A 26,852-nucleotide genomic window follows, 5' to 3' on the forward strand; every position below is an offset into this window, starting at 1 on the left:
TGATTTGAATTCTTATGAAGCCAATTCCATCGCCTGCAAAGATATGTGGCTATTTAACTGAAGAATGTACCTCAGTGCTATTTATATGACAAAACACGGTGTGAATCCATCCTTGTCAGATTGATGATGTGATTTTTTTATGTAAAAGTGACTCATGAGACCAACATGTTAAACTGCAAACATGTTTATGTAACATCGCTCTTGTCTTATTTTTCCAAGTGAGACTGAATTGGTAATATTAAATCAAGCATTGGTATTGTTGCTATGGTTACCTGCAGCTTGCAAAATCACTCAGAGAACAGAGGTGGTTAAACGGATGACCTGAACAAGGTTAGACATGTTTCCACATTTGATATATTATGTGATAATCACTGATCAATGTGTCATTTGGGGGACTAGGTGTAGAGTCAGTGAACTCACCATCTAACGGCGATCTCCCTGAGCTTTTATTCTCCTCTGCCAGCATCACCTCCTCTGTAATACAACAAAACTGGAGGTTATATATACTTATTTGCTTTCAGTTTCAACCATCCGACATGCAAATATTACGTATGGAAGGCTTGAATTCTTTAGGATGTCTGCAAACATTCACAGGAACTGAGGCCAAGCCGATGTAAACGAGTGCTTTAAACGACCGGTGTGACCTTCGTTAGAGAGAGCTCTTATTCTCTCTTACGCTCGCCCAATATCCCACTATCGCTCTTTTTTCTCTCTTCCTCTTCCCACACTCACCCACATCCATGCACACAGAAATATGCACTGCAGCTCTCTCACATACACAAGTACCTACCTACAAACACACACATACATAGACACACACGCGTGTGCAAATATGAACAGGCACACAAATTTAAAAGTCAGTGAGTCAGTATCACCTTTTCCTTACCCTCTATTGCGTGGGAGACAAGCGATGTAGATTGCCATTACAGCACCGTGTGTATGTGTGTGTGTGTGTGTGTGTGTGTGTGTGTGTGTGTGTGTGTGTGTGTGTTTGTGTGTGTGCCACTCTTCTGTAGGTCCAAAAAAACTCAGAAAGTGTCTGCAGCAGAGCGATCACTTCAGAAAATCATCTGTAAAAAAAGACTGCGCATTTAGCTGCTAAATGATTGTAATATTACGGCACTGAAACGCTGAAAACATGTCAAACTTTAAAGGAATAGTTGAACCTGTTTGGAAATACACTATTTTTTTGTCTTTTGAAAGGACTGTTTTAACTCATTCAACAGGTAGTTATATTAGTTCTCTTCCGTTGGGCCAAATCATACAAAATGGAGCGGCTGTAGCTCAGTCCGTAGTGTCCTTTATCTCTCAACTGGAAGGTCGGGGGTTAGAGTCCAAGCACCTGCAGCAACATGTCCGATATGTCATTGGGAAAGACACTTAACCCCGATTGCTCCTGCTGCTTTCGTCGTCGCCGTATGAATGTGTATGAATGAGGCTAGTTACTAGTAATGGTCACTTTGCATAGCAACCTCTGCCATCAGTGTGTGAATGGATGTGAATGGATGTGAAAAGGTAGGCGTGACATGCGGTGTACAACTACTTTGAGTAGTCTGAAGACAAGCTCAAGTCCATTTACCATTTACCATTTAACAAAATAGCCTTCCATTATTACTCAGATGATAAGAAAATATACATGTCACATACACCAGGAGATCATGGACCTGTATAATCTCTGTCACTGTATTGAGCAAATCAATGACAGGACACTGCAAGATCTGCTCCAACTTAACAGAGACAAGACTGACATTATTGTCTTAGGGCCAACAAAAGACAGACAGAGTGTCAGTTCTTAGTGAGTCTCTCTCTCTTATAGCTATGAGTCAAGCAAGAAATCTGAGTGTAATCCTAAGCATTCTATTTTCTACAGCCACATCAAATCAATAACTTCTTCTGCTTTTTACCATTTACAAAATAGCTGCTAAAGTCAGTGAAAAATGACAAAGCAAACCACATACTGTAAGCTTATACATGTTTGTATTTCAGTTGCATTAATAATCCAAATTGCTTTTTGATTATTTCAGCATGACCTCAACATTATTATGCTTGTCAGACAGCTTTGATTCAACAGGTAAGTCAATAAGTAACCAATCACATGAATTCCAAAGCATCAAAGCAAACTAACAGATCTGCTCATGAGGTTCATTTAGATGTAGTTTAGGTGACTAGAAAAGTTGTAAGAGCAACTCTCCTGTATCACTGAATCAGCACTTTTAAGTGTTAAACAAAAAAACGCTGCTCAATGTCTCACTCTCAGTCTCTACGCAGCTGTCTATTCATACACAACTGAACCAAAGTGTGTGTCTGCAGAGGTGAAGTTGTTGTGCTGCTCAGTACCTGCCCTGTCTATCCAGGCTCTGTAGCCGTTCAGTTCTCGCTCCACCTGTTGCTGGCGGCGAAGCTTCATGAAGGCGCGCCTGTTCTCCACCCGCTCCCTCTCCTTAGCAAACTCTCTGAAGAGGGGAAGCGTTACAAACTGTTGTCATGATGCATTATACAGACAGACGCATCGATGTTACAAACACACAGGAAGAGTCAGACTCACCCAGACAGCACACCCAAAACCAAGTTCAACACAAAGAACGAGCCGATAATGATGAGAGGGATGAAGTAAATCCAGTTCCATGTGGGACCCAAGGCATCGTTTGTCTGAAAAGCCACAACAATCAGTCATTATTACACAAATAACGGGTCCCTTGTGACGTTTTTGCCGTTTCACAGAGCTCACATTGTACAGAACAGCCGTCCATCCCTCCATGGTTATACACTGGAAAACGGTGAGTACAGCAAACAAGATGTTGTCGAACTGCGTGATGCCATCGTTGGGTCCGATCCAGGTGTCGTTGCAGTCATAATTCTCTGGACATTTCCTCACCCCACAGGCAAACGCCAACTCGGACGAGTCCACAGTCTCATTGTCTATTAAAAAAAAAGAAGCATATGGTTACCCTTATGGTCCTCACTAATAGACATTGATTGTTTAGTCTGGGCAGAAGGGAAGAAAGCAGCCTTAATATAGTTAATTTAATACACAAAATCTGTACAACAAGCTGTGAATTGCATTTGGTTTAAATGCAAATACTATACAACATCTCAAATTCTTTTTGTGTCCTTTTTCCTCAAAACCATCTGTGATATTTTGCCCATTTATCACCATAACCTGTGTTCTTACCCCTGTGTTTTTTGGCAAACCACAAATGAATGTGTCAATCACATCAATTCTGCACCACATTTTAGTCTCTGATTATTTATTTTATTGTTGTCACATCATGCTTTCTGTGCAGATGGCTACCATATTTTACAGTCATTCATATATCGCTGATTATTAGCTGCACTGTGCAGATTGATTTATGTGCAGAGTTTGTAAGGGCTTTACAGGTCACTGTGTTGACTTTAATCTGCTCAAGAGGGAAAATATTCTCTGTTTTTGAATTAATGCTGAAAACAGAATGTGATGATTCCTATAATTGATTGTAAATAGCACTAAGACACCTTAATAAACTCATGAAACTAAGACATTTCAGTGTTTTAGGAAAGTATGTGTACTTTGAAAATCTTGCGTGCAAAACCTTTTCAAAAAGTTGGGACAGTGGCAACAAGAGACTGAAAAAGGTGAGAAATGCTGAAAGAAAACAACTGATTGAACAACGTCCAGTTAGTTAGGTTGACTAAAAACAGGTTAGTAACATAATAAGAGCACCCGAGAGAGTGTAACTGAAGTAAGGGTGTGGAGGGGTTAACCACTCAATGAAATACTGTGCCGGCAAATAGTGCGACAATTCAAGAAAATGTTGATCAATGTCAAATTATAAAGAATCTGTGTATTCAATGGTCTACACAAAATGTCATTCATAGATTCAGATCATCTAAATAAACCAACAACCAATATAGAGGGGCCGTGATCTTCGGGGCCATCAGATGGCAGAGACAATTCTTTTGTGGACATCACTGCATGGGCACAAGAACACTTCTAAAAGCTGATTTCTGTGAACACAGTGTGTTAAACTGAAACTCTACCATTTACAGAGATGGAATAAATAAATAAATAAAAATGGACTGAGTTGGAGAGAAAAAAACTGTCCCGTGGTCACATGAGTGAAAATTTGACATCCTGTTCAGAAATAATGCCAGGCATGATGGCATGGGGATGCATTAATGCACACGTCATGGGTAACCTTCAAATTTGTGAAAGCTTTATTATTGCTGAACCACGCATACAGGGTTTGAAGGGAAATGTGCTGGCAAATAAGCAATTTCTTTGTAAGGCAAGGTCTTTCTTAAAAGAGTAGTAAAAGAGTCCAGATAATAAACTGGCCTTCTGCAGTCCTGACTTGTCACACATTGGGAATGTTTGAAGCATTGCAAAGCATAAAATACATCAAAGGAGACCCTAAACTATTGAGCAGCTGAAATCATACATCAAGCATGAAAGGTAAAACATTGAATTTGTCAAAATTTCAGGAACTGGCCCTTTTAGTTCCCAAACTGGTATAAAATGTTGTTAAAAGAAGAGGTGATGCAACAGGGTGGTAAAAAAGATCATGTCCCAACACTTGATTTGTTGTCTGAGCTATTTTAAGTTAAATATGGGGTTCAAATGATTTCAAAGTCACTGCATTCTGCTTTTATTGTAGTTTTTTCAAGCCCTCTTCAGTTGGTGGAAATCGTCTGGGGGATGACAGTAAGTGCCGTGGCGTGGTTTGTGATTACAGAGTAGTTGGTTCCTAATTAAGCAGCAAAATCTCTAATAATACGTATTAGCTTGGTGTTACTGTAATCTACCAAAAGCCTCAAGTTCTCATAAAAAAGCAGCTGCTGTTGAGAACATTGAGTATTACACACATACCTGATAGTGAAACGAAAACAAAAACGTGACAATAACCAGGTCAAGGCCCTGGTGGTTAGATGAAAGCAGGTGGACCTGAAGACAGGAGGTGCCCACAGATGGCGAGTTAATCAAGCCAAAATACATCCGCATATTCTCAAGCAGTTGAAGAGGCTGAAAGAGGCTTTAATATACCAATAAACCAACACAGCAATAAAGTATTTCAGAAGGTGTTTTCGGTCACGTGCCTTTAGCGCTGAAACCTTCACGCTAACTCAGGAACCAATCCAAAATGTTTCTATTGTGTCTCTTTCACACTTTAAAAAAACAAATTAATCTAAAACAATAACACTTGTGATGTCTGGACCGCCCACTTTGCTTCACAACAGATAGAGACTGTTAGCCATGTGTTTGTTTGTTTGTGTGTGTGTGCGTGTGTGTGTGTGTGTGTGTGTGTGTGTGTTTGCATGGACTGTACCGAGGATGTCATAAGATGGCAAGCAGGTATGATGAAGTTTCCCGCTGTAGAACTCCAGGCCAATGATGGCGAACATGAGGATGGCGAAGAACAAAAGGAGGCCGATCTGGAGCAGTGGGATCATGGCCTTCATGATGGACTTCAGCACAATCTGCAGGCCTTAGAGAAGTCACAAAGTGAAGAAAAACAACATCTCATTATGTATATAAAAAAGTAGAAATCTACCAATGTGTTTGTAATGGCCACTTTATTTTCTGCTGGTTTTGCCTTTGGAAAAGCCAAGAAAGCTTTTCGGACATTAAAAAGATCTTGTTACCGAGCCTCGATCTCTGCCAAAACTTTTGCTTTTACAATTCACTGCCTGAAAATGAACACAACATAATGCAGTTACTATACTAGTTACTATAAAGTGCAGAGATTAGGTATCAACATCTTTTCAAATGTGTTATTAAACAAAGATGTCAGGACTTGCAGGGCAAAGCAGAATCTATATGCTATAAATACAATACTTAATGGTAAAATGTATCTGCTAGTATTGCAATAATACATATGCTTAAATCTCCAAAGGGAAGTAAAAAAAATATTTGTATTCTAATCATATACATTGGAGCGATAGAACATTTTAATTATAAGAGTTAATGCTTTTTGTATCACTTCAGTGTTTTGAGGAGTGTATTTCAGCGAGTATACAGATTTTGTAAATACAAATATACAAATTAAAATGATTGGATTTGTAAAAACAAAATGCCCTAGTAAACCCAGAGAATTAGCACTTGTCGTATATAGCATTATACCAGTATATTTAAAGTCACAGAGCAGGACTGGAAGTTAGTATTTGACTCACTGGGGATCCCAGATACAAGTTTGAGAGGTCTCAGCACTCGCACCGCCCTTAGAGTACGAAGGTCAACTGGGATGTTCATGTGCGCACCAGCAGTGGCCAAGATCCTGATGAACAACACACACAACACGAAGGCTTGGTATTGTTATTGTGTTATTTTTTCAGACAGGTAAATGAATAGCTTTTACCTATGACGGCCTGAAAATGAAAAATATATCTGAGTTACAAATAGACAACAATGCACCAACATGTTCAGAAAAACATCCATTAGCAGCTAAATCGGGTACAAAATCTTCATCTCCTCTCATGAGATAAATGTTTTTTTGTCAGTGGTGTCAGACTGATTTAGCAAAAAAAAATAAGTAAAGGTAACAAATGGAGGTAACTCAAGGACAGTTTTTTTTAAGATGAGTCACTTCAAAAGAAAATTGCAAATAATAAGCTGATTTGATGACATGCAGGAGTACAGTAAATTCATTTAGGGTGCCAGACTCGTGTGGTGAGAGACAAAGAATGCACAGCCACATACACCTGGCAGGCATCTCTACTCACATCTGCCCACGCACACATTGATGTTCCTCCTCCTACACACAAACACTGAAAAACAGCATCAGGAGCAACCAAAAGGCAACCTTTTACCAAAATGCACCAGAAATCGCATGTGAAAGTATCTTTGCAAAGCAGCATTTTTGTTTTTTATGTAATTAGGAAAAGGTAACGCTATAACATCGAAACGCTAGTGCTGCAAAAAACCCTCCCAGAATATCCAGCATTTTCATTTTGGCTACACTTTACAGCCAAGCTAATGGATAGTGGCCTGTAATGCTTTACAGATCAGAGGGTCAGTAACCACTGCTATTTTCCAAAGTGATATTTTAACAGGGTTTGATTTTCCTGATTTCTCCCTCTGTTTCACACACAAACCAATATACAAACTCATAAAATCTTTGGACAGTGTTAGGAAGTGTGGGGGAGGGGATATGTGTGTGCGTACAGGGGGTAGAAAGCACATGGCAGAAACTCAAGTGTAAGCCCACGCAGAATCTCTCCTGAAAAGCAGTGGGAGGGGAGAGAGGCCCAATGAGCGTGTGAATGAGCGATGCCATGTACACACTAATGCGGATAAATATGAAAATGTTGATCAAAGTGGACTCACTGTTGGTAATAAAATGTTCAGGACCTGTTTCTAAAAGTTGAGAACATGTGCAGAACAACTTAGTGAACAACTCTGTCTCTGCTGTGGTTTCAAGTAGAAACAGTTTAAAACATTACAGGATTTTAGGATGTATTATTTCCTTCCTTCCTCCCTTCCACTCTTAAATTGTGACCTACAGTGGGATCTTCATCTTCAAATGTGAGCAAATACTTTTGAGAACAACTCCAAAAAAATATATTTTTGGTGGCTCACTCAAACTCTCTGTGTCAAGAAAATTTCTTAGCGCCTTACTGCGTAGAAAACACCACAAATTATGTATTAGGGTAGATTATGTTAGTTTCTCTTTATTTCTGTTTTTATTGCTAACCTCGTTATGCCAACATGTTTAACTAAGACAGCTAACATTAAGGGCTGTCTTTGCTGTTAAAAATTGCCAAGAAATATGGCAAAAATCTGTTCAGCCCCTGTGGATATTTTAACATATACAACAGAACTGTCTTGCTTAAAATATATGGGTGCAGGCCTTCAGACAGAAAAAGACAGTGAGCTGTGGGCTATCAACAACACCCATGAAAAAAATAATTGAACATTTGAAACAGGGGAAAAACCTATTATGAACATAATATCTAACATATGTGTCATTTTAAGGTATATTGACATGGGGAACAAAGGAAGAACGGGAAATTAAAATGTTCACACTTATTATGCCTGCTAAACATTTGCCTTTGGAAGTGTATTAGCATGCTGGACTTACAGTATGTTGTAAGTGTCCTCTGTCTAACTGTGTTCACAGGCTGAGTTTGCTGAACTTTATATGTTACCTGAAATGAAAGCACCCTCATTTATGCTTCATACAAGAAATCCTTTGGCCCAAATTAAACCAGCATTAATACAAAAGCACTTTTGCTGACTTTGTTACAGCACAAAAAGTAATCCTTTTTGCCTTTCTCTTATTCTGTGTAGCCGTTTAGGCTACAAAAAGTTGTACTTCACTGTGGTTATTAGCAGTAATTTGGTTTTACCGTGCGTGTAAACATACAGAGTGAGTGAGCGAATGAGCAAATGAGTGAGCGAGTGAGTCAGACAAAGAGTTGACACAGCGAGAGACATTGAGACAGAAAGCGGGAGCAGAGGAGTGGGAGTCTGTAGAAATAGCCTTCAAACCAAACACCCTCAACAAAGGCGGGCAGCAGCACAGCTCCTTCAAGGATGCACTTTGAGCACAACAATTCAGTGGAGGCTCCCTCAAAATTAAAGCAAATATTCTGTCTGCTTGTGGTAGCTTATGAATCATCCCTACACACGGAAAGGCCATTTTCCTTTGTTGAGTTTTTAAATTGTTTGACAGCAGAAAGAATACCAGTACATAATCAGTAGTTGTGCAAACCAACATTTTTGTAGCCTTCCAGCTTTCAATATCAAACCTAACACTTTAAGAAGCAGAGTGGAACAAGTTGTATCTGAACTCATTGAATCATACAATGTTGTTGGATAAATATGGATATTGGGTTAGACAAGGGAGTAAAGTCCTAAAAACTTTTTTTAAGGATTTCATATGGGATTCCACAGGGCATACATCTTGGTTCTGTTTTATTTCATACAATCTTCCACTATTTATTAAAATTAATTACATGATAATTATTATATAGAAGATAATCATCTATTCATTTCAGTCTTATTTGAAAACTTCAAATGCCAATGGATTGTCCTGATTAATGAAAGTTATATCCAAGAATTTTCTCAAACTCAGAAGTTAAAAAGTTGAAGCAGTTTTGCAGTTTTCAATCACACGTCCAAAAGATGATATTTTAACTTTCTGTCAATTAAATATACAATTTAATTCAATAAAAAGCATTAATCGTTATTATAGTGTATTGTATTATAGTTGTGCTTGATTTAGGAGTGCTAAATAGCAAATGTTGAAATTCTTACAATCAAACTGGTAAACAGGGTAAGAATAGTTACTGCAAAACTTCAGCATGTAAGCATTGTCACCATTTTGAGCATGTTAGCAGGATTATTAGCCATTAGCTCAAGGTGCCACTGCTCTAATACATTACTTGCACTTCTACAGGCTTTCACATGGATGTACAGGGAGGGTTATCTGATCCATGTACGTAGCTGTCCCTTTTAAAAACTTTTAGGTTGTTTTTGTGTGTGTTTGTGTCTCCAATTTGAATCAGACAAATGTGTTCATGTGCAGTATCTTTAGATGGCCTGCTGAGCCACTAGCATGTACATCAGAGCTATTTTCTTTTTTAAATCAAGATAGCCTCTAAATGTATTATCTTTTTAAAATTTTCCTTTGCTTTTTAAGATATCTATTGGGCCATTTTGCCTTTGTTGGGTAGAACAGCTGACGAGAGGAAAGAATTGTGGGGAGGAGAGAGTAGGGGATGACATACAGCAAAGGGCCGTTGTCGGAATCAAACCCACAGCTGCTGCAATGATGACTGTAGCCTCTGCACATGCGGTGCGTGACAAAAACCAAGAGGCTATCCAGCGCCCCTTTTGAATTTTTCTCATATTCAGCACTGATATATTTTTCTGATTAAACATTTAATTGATTGTGAAGCAGTCCTCTGTTTTGCAGAAATCAAAAGTACTAGGTGCTAAGAATTAGTTGGGAAATTACTGCTGAGAAAATCTCAAATCCAACTTTTCACTCAATATCATCACTTTGTCAGGGAATATTCAGTCAAAATGCACGAAAACACACCTAAAAACACACGTGCCTCCACTGTTACATTTCAGCAGAGAGTTAATGTTCATAGCGAGAGGCTAATCTCTTCCTCATTTGCTCTTTATGTGAAACACTGCAGCACAGTATTATACCAATCTGGCTCTGGAGAGGATGAATTCATTACATGCACAAAATGCAGCCTCTCCCACACACCTCCACCTACACTAAGAACACCACAAAAAACTACAGTAATCAGCAGTATCACATTGTTCACCATTTAAGCACAGATCTGCATATGTAATGTGCAATTGAGTCCACATCAACATAATGCACAAACAAATTAATACCTTTGAATTAATATGTAAATGGCAACATTAATATGGCTGTGTTGAATTGAGATTACATTGAAAAAAATGTAACTTATTCAACATTAGTCATAGAATAAATGTCTGAGTGTATGTTTTCCCAAAGAAACCCCACGTGGGACTGTAAACTATTGTTTGTTCAGTTCAATTATGAGAGAAAAATTAGAGCTCAGACCCTTGTACCTGTCCTTAACCTCCTGGCTATAACCAATTTGTTAATGAGATCTATTGCAGTTCAACTCTATTGATGAATTCGTTTTCACTACTCACTGTTGTGATAGGACACCTGTATGGCTAGAATTTGACTCTCAAGTTTTTAAGTTACAAGGGGTTGGTTTTCAATGCAATGTCAATGTGTAAATGTGTATTTTAAGACACAAACCTTAAAATCAGCTAGTTAGTTAATTCACCTTCACCATTAAAACTCCAGTAATACTGTAATAAATAAACGTATGTGTTACAACTTCCACAGGTTCAACAAAAAAATGTGTATCTTCGGCTAGTACTCATACAGTTGAAAAGGGGCTAAACATCTCTGAATGCTCACCTAACTGGTTGTCACTTGGCCTGTCTTGTTTAGATTTATAAACATGTGTTCAGGCTATATCAGTTAGCTTTGCTGTTCAGTTTAGCTAGTTAAACAATAATTACACCTATTAGTTAGTGTACTAGATATAATAAATCTTTACTAAAATATTTGTTGAGGTTTCAAACTATCACTAGGACATACTGCTTAGCTAAACGTACATGTGTCTTTTGGCGTAGTTGAACTGCACCGAAACTATAGCACAGATTAAGTGTTTGATGCTAGTTTTATGCTAACTGCTAAACTCAGCTGTGCTCCATTTGAAGGCAACGCCTGAATGGTGACTGTGAATCTTACTTTCTCTAGGTGTATTCTGCGTACTTGTATTTTTGGTGATTGCAGAGCTTGCAGAAGTAACTATAGTTTCAGTCACCATTGTTTAAAGTGCACAAAGAAGCCAAAGAAATCTCAACAAAGAGGAAATCCAACAGCCAACAAGCATGTTAGCAAGGTAACTACTGTACGAAGCAATTTAGACAAAACAAGTATAAATGCTTAAAACTGCTCAGGCCAATTGTGTAAGCTGCAGTGTAAGCTCTGGGTAGATTCAATGCCGATCAAAATCTAGCTGTTGTATTTTACTGTACTGATGTGTTTACTCTTGTCAGCAATTTGGAGACAACTGTAACTTTGCTAAATGTTGCTTAGTGCTCATGATGGATTAATGTTGGGTCTTTGTAGATAATGTAACATTGGTAAGGTCTTCTACCTGCTCTTTTTGTAACATAATATAACAATGGTAAGGTCTTTTACCTGCTCTTTTGTATGTAAGTGTCTTGAAATAAGATTTGTTATGAATTGGCCCTATAGAAATCAAGATTAATTGATGATTGAACAGTAGGCTATAGGAATAAAGCCGTATGATGAGTGCTCGAGTTAAGTTTGTACATTTTTGCCAGAGCCCCCCCTCTTCGGCTGATCCGTTCATCATCCACACCAAATGATATAAATGCAAACAGCAAAGCAAAGACGGATTCACAAGAGAAAGACTTTTCTCACCGCTCCTGTGTGTCTGTCGTTGTGCCAGATGGCTAATGAATCACTCCCAACTCCCACCCAGCTGTATTATTCATCCTGTCTAAAGAGCATCAATTTTAGCTAAGTGTCAAACTGAAAACAGGGACTAGGGCAACAGGGAAAACTGATATCCTTCGTGCAACATGATGGAATGCTGACAGTGATACACACACACACACACACACACACACACACACACACACACACACACACACACACACACAAACACACACACCACACACACCACACACACAGGGGTGTGCAGGCACAGATGTGGAAAATTATATTTTAATGTGAAGAGGGAGTATTCAGAACTAATATAACATCATGAGGGCAACAGGTTTGACAGCAAAAAATTATACTTTTAGCCTTTCCATTGAAGTACACACACACACACGCGCACAGACACACACACACACACACACACACACACACACACACACACACAGTAATCTGGGACACATTTTATTTCTAATCAAAGCATCAAATCCACCTGTGTCTATCTGTCTGCCCTAGGATATAATTGACTAATTGACCATTTTCGGAATCCCACTGAATTAAATTGGTTTGTGGGTAAGTTGTTCTAGCTGTGGTCCTTTTTGCTACACACTCCTAGCTCAGATTAGGGATTTTAATTGAGCTTGGTGTCCCAGCAGATTCGCTTCTGGCAATTCATTAAAATTAAATGGAATGAATGCCGCCAGCACTGGCCCAGTGGCCTCGTTTTTATTCCCAACTGGCCTCTATGACACATGTGTGTTTTCTTTTAAGTCTGACTTACTTGTGCTTTGCCACAAGTGTGCAAGAGAGACACAGTCTGTCCTTTTGTGTGTGTGTGTGTGTGTGTGTGTGTGTGTGTGTGTGTGTGTGTGTGTGTGTGTGTGTGTGTGTGTGTCTGAGAGAGAGAGATAGAGAGAGAGGGCGAGGGGAGCGCAGCATATGTGCTACCAGAAAATGTGTCAGATAGGTGGCAGGAAACCAGGTCGTCAGTTACAAACCAGCTGTGGCTGGAATGAAGCAAGATGATCTGTGAGCTACAGCACACTGACCACTTTGTATATTTTATAGTGTAAGTCAGTCTGGGCTTAGGACCCACCACCATCACCTTACAGAGAAATTGCAACCCACATTTCAGATATTTTTCAACTTGTTCAATAATAAAAAAGTGCAGGTTGGACCTCCAAGAGTAACAAAACATATTACATGTTGAAAAAGCGCCTCATGGACTTTTTGACAATAATTTTTCCAGGCACACATCCGTGACCCACTGAAAATAGATTTTCAATCCACTTTTGGATCCTGACCCACCAGTTGACAACCACTGGTGAAAGTGGTCATTAAAAAAGGTAAACATATATAATATAAACATAAGAATATAAGGTCTTTAAATTAAATTTCCCATTTTAACTAATCACTTCAATGTAAGGTGTGGCTTCATGTTACAGGTGCTATAAACCCGCAGTTACTTTTTGACATCTGCAGCAGAAGGAAGACAGCATTGTTATTCATTCGTAGTGCTTTTTAGGCTCTTGACCATTTTAAATCCAGTAGTCACCTCTTTTTGTTTATATGTATGGTTTCTACCAACTCCAATGGGAAAATATCTGGCCCTTCATCTGCTGCTCTTTGTTCACTAGCTAGTTGCTTACTGTGCCTACCTGCTGTCTGTTTGTTGCTGAGCAGGTAGAGTACATTTGGTTTTCAGGCTTTTTACAGCATGCCTACTGGGGCCAAAAAAACAACTGTGAGGGCGGCGAGAGCAAACTAAGACAAAACAAAGTACCGGTAACGGATAAAAAATGAGTTAAAATCTGCAATATATCCATGATACTGAAAGGAGCTGAGAATCTGGTTGATGATTGAAGTTAATTATTTCAACAGCCTCTCTCACAATTGTTCACTGTTATTATTAAAAACATGATTTAAGCTGCTAAGGGGTACGTTTATCTTATTTATGAAGACATTTCAAACTGTTCAACCATAACCTCAAGCTCCTTGTGTCCAATAATTTGCTGCATAACGACTCCATATGAAATATTTGTGCTCTGTCTGCTTAATTGAAATAATCAGCCCTTTAATTGATTTGTTGACCCAGAGAGATCGCATCAATGATTATTTTGGTAACTGTTGCTAAAATTTAGCTAAATTTGAATGCTCAAATGTAAACATTTCCTGATTTTCTGAATCTTTTATTACATATTTCAGAATACTTCACTTTGGGGCTTGATGACTGATACATAAACAATGAAAACGTAGGTGGACACTGTTCTTGCAGGGACGTTGCTTCACAAAATCAATTAACACTGAAAAACCTAAATATGTCAACTTGGGCTTTGGGAATTTCTTTGACACTTTTTGGCTAATTTTATAGATCACTGATTAAAAATTGATTGAGAGGATGATCATTAAAAATGAATATGGTTTGGGTCCACTCCACAGCCCACTCATATCAACATCAAACTGTTACACAACTTGCACTACTGGCCTTCAAGTGACATCCTACGCCAACTCTCTATTTTTGGTAACACTCAGTGTTTTGAGGCTTGATGGTTTCCCGTTAAAAGAATAAAGTCCCCCATTTAAAAAAAAGTAATGGGGTGAAAAAAGTGGATTTTGTTGCAGGGTAGTTTTGTTTTCTTGTGTTTCTTCTAGATGCTTGAATTTTTTGAAAATCATTTTTTTAAGGTTTCTCCAGCCATGCCTGCCTGTTGCATATTCCTGTCAAAATAGAAGTACTATATCCACAACTAGTCAAAGCCTTGTGAATAATGAGCTGTCCCTTGTACCAAACTGTGCTTCTCTTCTTTTTCTTTTTCTTTTCTGTTCCTTCCTTTTGGAAAACTAGGCATTTATTGAGAAACTCAAAGCAAAAATGTTCAGATATAAAACTCAGACTGATGTCAAGTGAGAGAATTTAGTCTCCAACTACAGCAACCAGCACAGCTAAGGTTCTGAACAGATTATTAAACCCACTGAATGCTTTGTACAGGTAAGTTCTGTGCAAATGCTTCAACAACACAGCTGCTCAGCATTCAGATGGTCTGCAAACGTGATGCTGATATGTGCCTTTTATGTAAGAGGCAGAGGGACTGCGAGATAGAAAGACAGACAGAGAAATAAGAAATACTGGGAAAAAAAGAAGGATGTGGGTGTAGGGTTGAAATGAGATGTCAACACGCCAACAGCAATCTTCCCTGAATGCTGAATACTGTTCACTTAGCCACAAACAACAGCACAGCAGTGGTAACAATGTTAAACTCCTGCGCAAATTAATTTGCTGACTCCGAGGCTTAAAGAGAACAAATGAAGTCTCTCATTTTGTTTGTTTCTTGGGTCTAACGCTCCATCCTTCCTCCTCCCCTTTCTTCTCCTCTCCTTTCTTCTCTCTTTCTTTCCACCATCATGCATTCTTTCCACATTTTTGCATAACATGTTCAGTGATGCATTCACATTTAATTCACAGAGGTCCTGGGGGCGAACCAAAGCAGGTTTTAGACACAACTGCCAATCTACTTATCCACCCACCTATTGCTGGCTGCAGAGCCAGAGTGTACCATGGAAACACACATTTGCTGCATTTATGTGTTGTGCTTCCTGTGGATGTATGTGGTGAGTAAATGTATATGCTCATAGAGGAAAATCCCATCCACAAATCAACAAACAATTAAAAAACAGCCTTTAGCGTCAATCTTCAAAAATCACGTGTCAGACAAGAGGTGTGGCATCTAAGGATATGAAGCCTTTAAAATGCATCAACAACACTGATAGATGTTGCCTCAAGCAGCTTCAACATGCATGAATGTACCTACTCTACCTGACAATCAATGTCTTGAAATTAATCTAATGGTTCACCAGCAACAGCCTAGTGGAGTAAAAAATTAATTCCATCAAAATACATGCAGAATCAGATGCTGAGAATGATCATAGAAACCCTTTATCAATGTCTCCAACACAAACAAGCACAAACATAATGATCATAGGAATAACTGAATTACATTAACGATCTTGTATTTTTAATGTTGGCAGTGTAGATTTGGAAGAATAAGGCTGGAGATATTCTATATTTTCAAACAAATCCCATGAAATGCCATGATTCAGTAGCCTTACTTATTGCCAATGCGCAATGTATCATTTTCCCTCTGTGTCACAGAGCTCCATTGTGTTCAAAATGTAAAAAAAAACGGACCCACATCGTTGCATGGGGTAACATTTTCCTACATTATAAATGATGAAAATGGGCATGCTAGTTTATTAGGGCTGACCACACAAACACCATCCATCTGCTGGAACTGTTCACCAGAGCACTAAATGCATTATCGTATAACTGAAAATAGTCTCAATAAAAAGCTCCCTTCTTAGTGCCAGGTTTTTTTGTCCGTGGTGGCCAAACTGGGCCACTGACTTCTGACTCTTCACACACACACACGCTAATTGGAAATGAAAGGAAGCTACAAGAGCGAAGAAACTTTTGCTAGATTTAAGCCAAAAGAATGGCTTTCCTGAAATGAAGTTGCTGACAATAATTTATTTTACAACGTAAAATCTTCAAGGACACAGTCATCAAATGAACCTCTACAAATGCATCACCGCTTGCTGGCTGCTGTTTTAAGACAGAGACACACACAATCTACACATATAGCCATACCACACCATATGGCAATAGATTACTGTTCATATGGAAAAACATACATGCAATACATTAGAGAAACACTTACTCACTAGTCATCTGCTCTAGTACTAAATGCCAAACTCCACATCAGTGCTATGTTTAGGTTCTGTTCCAATAACAGCGTTTGGAGAGATAATAGGGTTTAGACCTATAGCAAAATAGGCAAATCAGATATATATACTGTATATACCGGTATATAGCAGCCGGGTGCTGTATTCAATCATGCTAAAAAGTAGTTATGCATCAAACTGTTGGTGTAGCTGAGAATGTAGTAAGCAGTAATGGGCAAGGCAAAACTTGTGTACTGAATACCAGATTGTGTCCATGTAACTGTAGACCTGCTACTTAGTAATATGTACATGTTTTCTTGATGTTTCAAATTATTATGCAAGCAGTGAAATAATAGTCTGAGGAAATAAAATAAATCCACAATATCTTCAATCATAGCAATGTAACACTTGAATCCACATTACACAGTGATCCAGTATAGCTTTTCATACAGCAGACATGATATAATAAGAAACGTACAGGTGTAATTAATAATCCTAACGATGGCTATGCTCCATTTAGGTGAGCCAGCTCTGAGGTCCTGGTATTGTGTGCCCTGGCATGCTGTGAGCCATCATTAATGTTATTAGTCACACCTGCACTTTTTTCTCAGCTGACACTGCTTTGAGAAAATATCTATTAGGTAGATAAAGAGACAAACAGGAAGAAAGCTTTGTAAGACGTTTAGACACTACGGCCAAATCAAAAGGTTGTGTCCAAAATCACACACTCACTCCCTGCTCCCAACATCAGGAGTTCTGATGTCACTTACCCGCTGAGAACGACTATGAAGTCCATGACATTCCAGCCGTTCCTCAGGTATGAGCCTTTATGGAAAACAAAACCAAGAGCCACAAGCTTGATCCCCGCCTCAAAGCAGAAGATCCCAATGAAGTAAGGCTCTGTCTTCTCCTGTGGAGGTAATATACAAGAGATGGGTCAGTAAAAACGAATGTTTCGCTCACACTGAAGAATGTCAGATTATAGCTGGTTGGGTTTATGGTAAAAGGTAAATAGACTTAAACTTGTAAAACTTTATTTGAGTGCTCTGACCACTCAAAGTGCTTTTTACACTACATGTCAAATCCACCCATTCACGACACCACATTTACACACTGATGTCAGCAGCTGCTATGTATGGTGATCAACAATTCTGTTCCATTCACATACTGCTGGTGTAGCAGCTGGAGCACGTTGGGGTTCAGTGTATCACCCAATGGACTCCACCATACAATGAAAATACTCAAATACTGAAAGTTTTACTTCTTAGTGACATTTTTGGAGACCCCTCTCCCCCAAATACAGTCTGGAAAAGACAGACTTTATTTGGGAGAGAGGGGTGTGACTTGCAACAAAGCTCCCCGGGCAAGCTCAAAATGCTGACATGGCTATTATCTGGCTCTGTAGCTGTTCGGCTGTTCTCCTTCTTCTTCAAACTGATATTTTAGGGCTTTTTAAGGTAACAAAAAGTGAAGTATGTTGCATAAATGTTTGATATTTGCATTTTGATTTCTGCTTTGAATTTTGTAGAAATGTTTGTTCTCGGTTTAAAATTTAATGACAGTGTTGCAACTGTTTTGTTTTTTCACTTTATCATAAGCACACCATGAAGCCCGATGCATGAAATGTGCTACATTTATTAAAAACGTACTTTACTTTACTTTACATGACCCGGTCACTCTGTGTATATAAAGGGCTAAAACTAAGTTAATGATAGAAAGCCTGTTTTTCTTCAGAAAAATAAAGTTTAAGCTAATATCCCACTCATTTCTATCAAAAAGGCTTATAGCAAAATATGCTTGCAGAAGCAGATTTTCCTACTTCAGTTTAAAGTCCAACAACTTGTAAAGTCTCTGTCATTCTGGTTGTCTTTTGTAATTCAATACCAGCTCACTCACATCCCCTGTCAATGTGTTGAATATGTGAGAACACAGTAGGTCTCACCAGTCTCTTTGCCATGGGGGTCTTATCCTCTCCAGGGAGGTGCTGCTCCAAGGCCAGGACGACACAGTTGGCGGTGATGGTGGCAAGGATCATGTACTCAAATGGTGTAAAGGCGCCATAGTTAAGGAAAGTACGTTTTTCACTTAAAGGACAAAACTAACACATAGAAAGAAAAGAATAACGCGCAAACATCAATAAAAAAAGAATCCCCGTAATAATTTTTCTGAAACGTACAACACTGGAGCAGGAGTTCAAGTAACCTTATTACACAAAGAGGTTGCATTTTATGTAACAAAAGAAATCAGTAACCATAAGCCTGATCGTTATGCATACATCATTATTTCTCAAAAATCTATCATGTATGCATGGTGCATTAGAAAGGGGAAAAAAAGTATAGATGGATGGATGATTAAATGACAGATGAATTATTGCATGGTTCACATTCTCTGGGACTGGAAGCAATCTGTTAGAGATTGCAGTATCCATGGCAACCTGCTTTTAAAAGTGCTTTTCATGAAGAGAAAAAGAGCAAATCAGGGAAAGATAGAGAGAGAGAGAGAGACCGCTGTGAAATCACCTTGGCCTGGCTGGATTAACCGCACAAAGTACAGCAAACAGTTCTTATAAATCCTTTCCGCTGATTTAACACAACACTCTACAGTTCACCACAAACTCACATCTTAGGACTCTTTGTTACTTAAAAAAAAGCAGCCATGGTTTAATCTTCAACTGTTTTATCTTGAGTTGATTCGTTTTTAAAGTAAAGTCTCAAAAACTTGCAGGAGCTAGTAATCGAGCTTCAATAGTAATAACGGTTTTGGCTTCCCACGATCATGAAAACAAGATCATCTGGATTAAACCATTACTATGAAACATGCCATGTTGGGCTTGTTTTATCGGAGATGGACTAATACAAAATAACTTGCAGAATTTGTAACTTGGTCGTGGCTGCCCTTTAAGGCATCACAACATATACGGTATGTATCTAAATATTTGAAGTTTACTCAAAGTGTTATATGACCAAACAATAAAGGATCAAAAAATGCTCAAAGGTAAAAGCTCCTTGACTCCTGCCACCACAACATACTTGGCTTTTCAGGACAAACTTTCCAACGCAACCGCCTATCCAACCAGCCCCCAGAGACAAAAAGTAATAATAGAGTCCAACACATTCATGCTATCAAAGGACACGCACCCAAAAACAGTGTTAGAAAGAAAATGGTCAACACTTTGGACAAGCGTTACTTGTGCAATATTAGTGGCACTGCCTGCAGTATATGATGAATGTCATGGGGATGTCGTTACAACAGAGTATTTTGCCATCACAACAGATCTGTGGTCAAGGCGCACCATGGGGCCATATAAATGTCTCCAAACTGCCTTTTCCCTTAAGAACAAAAGGGGCACAACATCACTGAAGGCCTGAGGAAGGGTGATTGGTTTTGTCCCTGGTTCCATGTTTCAAAGTGTTATTGCTTATTTTTGTTCAGTATATTCAAGTTTTTGGGGTGATTAACCCTCTGGTATCTTTTGCTTTTACGACCCTCTTGAGCCATGCGTGGACAAAAATGTCCACTTCCAAAAACATTTATAAAGATATTATAAGTCTATACTGTTCCCCCACTTTTTGGATTTGATCCTTGTAATCAACTTCAGATCTTATCAAAACTACCAAATATTCAATTATTATCAGGATTTTAATCCCTTTAAATGCCAGTTTAATTACATGATGTTACTGTTTTTTTTCTTTTTTCTATATAATGGGTTTTTCTTTTTCTTTTATTTAACCAGGAAAGAAAACTCATTGAAAATCTCTTTTTCAAGAGTGTCCTGGCCAAGACAGGCAGCAGCACAATTAACAGAGTTTCACACAAACAACGAGCAGTCAAACATACCAAAAAATATATATACATCATTGGACATTAAAAGACAGAAATAACAAATCTGAATAGCAAATGTTTGTCAATATCCTCCAATGTGATGGAGGGCTAGCGGATTTTTTTTTCAAATACAGTCTTGGATAATTCAAAGATAAGTTACAACATTGATGTAAATGCACAATTGTTTTTTGTGCAGTGTCAGATTTTAAATGTATAACCCTCTTGAGCCACTCATGGACAAAAATGTCCACTTCCCAAACCTGCTATAAAAATAATAAAGAATAATATGTTTTAAAGTCCACGAGTAATCATGTTTAATAATCTTGATCTAAATATCAATCAAAATAATTGTTATCATGATTCTTAATCAAGCAGCTCTAACAAGAGCATTAAAAATTCAACTAAAGTTCAACTATAGACAACAGGTAGTAGGCTGTGAAAGTGTATTTAACCTAAAACAATAGAACATTTTTCCAATGCGCTGCTTATCATTTAGTTGTTCGGCTCATTTTCTTGAAAGCCTTTTGTATCCTGCGTCTTTGTGCTTTAAATTGATGTAAATCCGTTTTGAATTGTTGGTCCAACAGAGAGACAGTAAGGTGTCCACGTAGCTCTCAGTAATGCACTATTTCAACAATGCTAAAGCTTGTCAAAATAGAGAGAACTGAAAATGGACAATTTCCCACTTTATCTGAGTTTGTTGAATCAAAATAAAAAGATTAAAATATATATATAATCAAGTCTCAACTTCTCACTACTTGTGATCTGCTGCTTGTCCTTGTTTCATGTTATCAAAAACTGCACATCGTTGGGTTTTGGTCTGTAGGTCGCATAAAGCAGGCGATTGGATCATGTTTGCTTTGGTTGTGGGACAGATTTTCACTAATTTCATTTATGAATTGATTCATAAGAACTTTTAAGATTAATCAGGAAAATGTAAATCTGCCAACAACTTCTGTGTCTGATTGTTTATGCTGGGAAAAATCAGGCTTGACATAAAATCATTTCTCCTAATCTGTCTTCACTCTCTGCATTGGTACAGAACATGTGTATGTCTGGACAAAGATGCATCAAGTCTGACTATGTGCTTGAACACTTGTATGTGCTTGTGGCTTTCAGTGGTCCCAGTTCCCATGAGGCAGCTGCTTCTTGTTATTAATTTTCCTGCCATGACAGAAATGGGGTCACTGACTCACAGAGGAGAGCGGTGATGGGGGCCTTAGGGAGCCACACTGACTCACATTGACAAGTCCACATTGTTGCCAGTGAAAGCAGTTGAAAATAGCTAAAGTGGGAAATACTTAATAAATCTCGCCCACTCTGTCACTACCAGTTACCTGTTACAATGGAAGCCAGAGTGCATGTTTTATACCATTACATCAGTTCATCATTTTGAAACCTCTGCATATTTTTAGATACTTTTAATTTTTTCTAAGTACCTATTAACTTGTTTCTTTTTATTTTTTTACATTTGAATCAGCTCTTAAAACATGGGATTGGGTAACAGAGTGGTTTTATCTAGGCAACTTTACACCAGGGTTAAGGGGAGATATAGCCTCGTCACTAAACTGCACAGCGCCTGTTAAAGTCTCTCTGCACTGTAGGAGGGCAGTTTTGAGAGATCAAATCGAAATAATCGGATGAATAAGCAGGGTTTTTACAGCCCATTCATTGTGTATGCAGTCGATGAGAACTTTCTGCACATGTGCACTTCAATTCTGTATTCTACAAAAAGTATGTCTGGAAGCATGGATCTCATGTGGCTTTCTATATAAAATGGGAAACATGTAATGACAGCATTCGCTTTTCATTCTTCTTTAGCGAAGTTGGATTTGAAACGGAAACTTCAGAGCCCATGTCCTTGTAGCCAGATAATATCATTGTCATGGCGATGGATGCAGACACCTCAGAACCATAGACAGAACTTATTTATAATGATACATTTGATTCTAAGAGGTGGGGGGGGGTTAATAAGAATAAGAAAGAGGATAACCCCAGAGTTAACCAACTAGCTTTAATAACAGGACAGAAAACTGTGTTCTGTGTTTTCAAATGGACTGATTGAAGAAAAAAGACTAGCAATGCTACGATGCTGTGCTAACAGTCAATAACTGTACTGCTAATCCTGCCAGTGTTTTGTTGAAGAGCCACTCTGAAGATGAATGATAATGCTGGAATCCAAAGTAAACTGAAGGTCTATAAGGAAGAGCTTTGTAAAATGGTGTTTACAAGGTGATATCAATGAGTGGCTTTTTATTTACAAGTAGCCTCTCAAATATGTGCTATTCTGAATGTCAATGTTTTGCATATTAACTTTTAAACTAAACTGCAACTGACATTAATTGTCAGCTTAAATCGCTTCATCGGCTTCTATATCATCTAGCATTTAATACATTAATGTTGTGGCACAAATGTGTTGGAAATAGCTCACTAAATGTCCTAAGGTCAAGCCTGGCATCTTCAAGATGCATGTTTAGTCGGACCAACAGCCCAAACCAGTAAAGATTCACTTTATAATGAAGACAAAAAAATCACCACAAACAAGAAGCTGGAATCTTGAACAATTCAGAGATAACCACTTGCAGATTCATTCACTTTCGCTGAGTGATCTTTTCTAATTACGTCTACGTTTGAAGTAAGCTGCAGCACGACTTAAGTATTTGAAGTTTCCAGAAATGTGCAATCCTCAGCAAACACCAAGCCTACATTAATGTCTTCAAAGTGATGTTCTTACTGCAACTCTGACAGTTGTTAATGGACTGTGATGGATGACATAACTACAGAAGGCTACAGGTGGTCTCCATTTTGTATGGAAAAAAACCAAAACACTGGCTCTCTGGTAATCAAACTCTGTACAGCTCACCTTTACAAATACTGATGTGAAGTAACACTAAGGCTAGGATTCTTTTAAAGTCCCTTAATTTGTCACTTGCTTACAAGATAAATCTAATCCTCAAATCGGCTGAAAACATCCATCCTTGTTTACAGAGTCCATAAATGCATCTTCAGATGTATTGTGTTCCTCTTGCTAACACTTTTAAACAAAGAGATGCAGCAGATCCTCAGAAAATGTGGCCCTTTCACCCTGAATAATTACTCAAAGCTGCTATTGGATAGTCAAAGAGGTTGCACTTTCTGTCAATCAAGTCAATGATTTAACATATTACTATAGCACACTTTCATAAACCATAGCTTCTTTAACATTGCTCTATTGTGCAGAGACTTTGGCCTACAGTGTGAAATAAAAGTCCCAGTAAACTTTTGATAGATGTCCCACTGTAACACTCCCAATGTTTTCATGCAGCAACATACCATCAAAGAAAAAAAAAACACTGCTGTGAATCCATATGAATCTATTTTCACTTGGACACTATTCGCAAATATCTGGGTCTCATCCAGTCAATATTCTGACATGTGCTGCTTTTACAGCCCACGATACACCAACAGTACTACTGGCCAGCTCTCTCCCACATACCTCTGCCTCTGTGATACCGACAGTCACATTACAGAGCTGCCGGTGGCCAGCTAGTCTTGACCACTAGACCCACTCCCACACAGCACACAGAGCCTGTGGTTAGATAACAGAGGGAGACTGGCATGCTGCACTGAAGGGGGTGTAAGACAGGAGGAGCAGTAGGCAGATATGGCAACTGAGTAATGTTTTTTCAATTGTTATGATATTGAAATGTACTCATTTTTCAGGAAAATCCCTCCTAACATGATTATGGTGAATAAAACTAGATTAGAGTATTGGATTGTTATGTTTGTCCTGTATATAATCAACATATATATTGCCGGCACTCTTTGTTCACATCATGAGTTCGCTGCAGAAAAGATAACGTCCCTCCTAGTCTTTGTTAGATCTGCAGAAGTTTGGGAAGAACAAAGTGTTGGCCAATGCAGCAGCAGGAAGCAGTGAAACGCTGCCTGCTTGATTTGAACCGACACCTACTCATGGCCAGGTTCATATTCCAATGAGCACTAAGGCAAGCAAGAGATGTGCCTACATGCCACCCCCACAGTGAGCAGAGCCGCTTCTAATGATCACCACATGCTAACTTTGTGTTTGCTGCCAGCACATGGAGCCCACAGATGACTCTAATCAGGGCAGGTTACAGTTAGCAGAGTTATGAGAAGGTTAGGTGCAGCTGTAGGAATTTAAGAGCTTCGTTTTCAATATGACTCAACACACAGTTAGTGTGAATGGAGTTTGTTCTGCAGTCAAACACTAGACATAAATGATGCCAGACACCTCCCTTTAAAATCTTGCAAAACACACCGACCCCATTGAGACTGAAGTTTACAGACAGCACTTTAAAATGCACTTTTCAGTCATTCAGGGGTGGATGGGAATTGTATTCTTATGCTGCAGCTGTTCTCGTGCTGCTTATCGCTCTCCATGGTGCTGAACTTACATCGACCTACCATGCATTTTCTGTCAAGCAAACAGCAGAAAACCACTTTAAACTTAACTCTCGTGTTGCGTATGGAAGGATATGGCCACTCAATGATTCTCCGTGCGTATTTCCTAATGATGTTGTCCTCTGCGAATATGAACAGCGACCTGTTGATGGTGAGGCAGTTCTGCCGGTGGGGGACGGGGTTGTACAGAGCCATGGTCCGGGCCCGCTGCGCCTTCGCTTGTTTCATAGAGGCAGTCAGTCCCGCCGCAACCGCGTCCTGCGAGTCCCCGCCGTGCTCCACATCCCCATCCCCGGAGTCCACCGTGGTGGGAGCGGACTCGTCTCCAAACCGAGCCATTCTACAAAAAAGATAAGGAGACCCAGGCTTAGACTTTTCAATACAGAACGAATTCTACTAAAGAAAAATGTGAAACGGAGCTGTAAGTAAAAGAGAAGACACCTTCAATCCTATGACAGCTTTTTGAGCGCCAAAAATCTCCTCGAAGGCTGCAGATTATTTCACTTCATATCCGAAAGAAAACTGGATTTTATCATTCGAATGGCTCTTATGTTAGGGCAAAAACATCCATTAATTTAACGACGACTGCAAAACCACAACATCTCCGTTATCCCATCTGTTTTACAGTGCGTTGCAAACAGCTCTAAACAACTTTTAATGTGCCCGCGTCTCTAAAGTCAAGCAGAAGAGGGGAGGAAAGGATCCACCAAGTTTAAATCTTGCAGTTTTCAATCAACATCCAAGCACGATTTGATCTGAAAAGTCGAAGATCACTCTGCGAAAACCAGCTGGAGACATCCGAGATAAGTCTTGGCAAACTTTACGCATCTTCTTCGAGCCGAAAAAAACTTGACAAAAAAAAAGGGAAAATCTCGTGCGAAAAAGAAGCCCATGTAACGCGTTTAAACCAGATTTTAAAAATCTACTCTCGGGGTTATTGTCTAAATCCGTCTTAAACGTTGCTATAGATCATCTCGAATCGCTAGATCAGAGGGATCTCTCCATCCTTTCACCTGCTGGGAAACTATCACGCTGCCAGGAGCGCATGAGTCCCCTCCTCCTACAGTTACATTTCATGATGGCGATCTCCAAATCCATCTGAATGAAAGCCGGCGGAGAGGAGGTACATGTATTTTGTTACCATAGCAATTAGAGTTTGCGAACAAAAAAATATTTGCCTAACAAAAACGGGAGCCTATATACAGCAGGATGTGTGGGTATGTGGCTCCAAAACAATTATGTAAAGATGTTAGTGGGTGCAGCAGCAAGAGGAATAGGTGTGAAAACACATTTAACACCAATACTAGGAGGACAATGCACAGAAAAAAAGGCAACAAGTGGGCAGATGAGGATAATTGAACATTAAAGTTGATTTATAGAACAGGAGTTTGACTCATTTCCCCCCCTCATTGAAATGCTTCCAATACCAGACAATCAGACAGCATTGTCATATTTTCATTAATGGAGACAGACTATTAAAACATTTAAAAGTAGGCCACTGTGCTAATATTGGAGTAAAAATAGAGCATGAAATAGATCTTAGGGCTGCTCCCTTTTTGAGGGAGAGGAGAAGAGAAGCAGGGTCTTTTTCGCACTCAGTGCCATAAGTGAGACCTCATTAGGCAACTGGGCTCTCTCGCTCCATCTGCTGCTCTACTCCCTTCCCCATGGTTTCTTCAAGATACCACTTCAGCTCCCACACACATCAGATTATTCAATCGGGGGGCTTATTTGATGCTGCCTCAATTATGGCAATTAAAACCAAAAGCAGACTCTTTCCACTTGAAATCCTGACATGAAATATAACAATGCCGGTATCAAAGTGTGCAGACAGGAGGTCGGGTGGTAGGGGGGTGAAGAGCAAGCCAAGAGAGACTGACAAATGTATGCTTGGCAAACAAGGCAAGATCTAGGGGGGGAGAAGAGGGGACAGAACAT

General features: G+C 39.1%; 1 protein-coding gene across 8 annotated transcripts in view; it reads right to left on the reverse strand.

Moving 5' to 3' along the window:
• Nucleotides 1-25,973, reverse strand: part of LOC109997651 (voltage-dependent R-type calcium channel subunit alpha-1E) — a 57,511-nt gene extending 31,538 nt beyond the window's left edge. For 4 of the 8 annotated variants that reach the window (XM_065954133.1, XM_065954131.1, XM_065954129.1 and 1 more), the window contains exons 1-10: nucleotides 25,356-25,973; nucleotides 24,990-25,254; nucleotides 18,613-18,717; nucleotides 17,441-17,580; nucleotides 6,148-6,251; nucleotides 5,304-5,462; nucleotides 2,729-2,919; nucleotides 2,546-2,649; nucleotides 2,338-2,453; nucleotides 421-474 (exon numbers count right to left, since the gene is read on the reverse strand). In XM_065954133.1, the coding sequence (XP_065810205.1) occupies nucleotides 421-474; nucleotides 2,338-2,453; nucleotides 2,546-2,649; nucleotides 2,729-2,919; nucleotides 5,304-5,462; nucleotides 6,148-6,251; nucleotides 17,441-17,580; nucleotides 18,613-18,717; nucleotides 24,990-25,253 (1,237 nt within the window). In that variant the 5' untranslated portion in view covers nucleotide 25,254; nucleotides 25,356-25,973. The remainder of the gene's footprint in view (nucleotides 1-420; nucleotides 475-2,337; nucleotides 2,454-2,545; nucleotides 2,650-2,728; nucleotides 2,920-5,303; nucleotides 5,463-6,147; nucleotides 6,252-17,440; nucleotides 17,581-18,612; nucleotides 18,718-24,989; nucleotides 25,255-25,355) is intronic. The other 4 variants (XM_065954132.1, XM_065954130.1, XM_065954127.1 and 1 more) reach the window with 1 other exon arrangement.
• Between the last annotated feature and the right edge of the window lie 879 nt (nucleotides 25,974-26,852).

Source organism: Labrus bergylta, chromosome 4 (genome assembly GCF_963930695.1).
Source record: "Labrus bergylta chromosome 4, fLabBer1.1, whole genome shotgun sequence".
Lineage (NCBI taxonomy): Eukaryota > Metazoa > Chordata > Actinopteri > Labriformes > Labridae > Labrus > Labrus bergylta.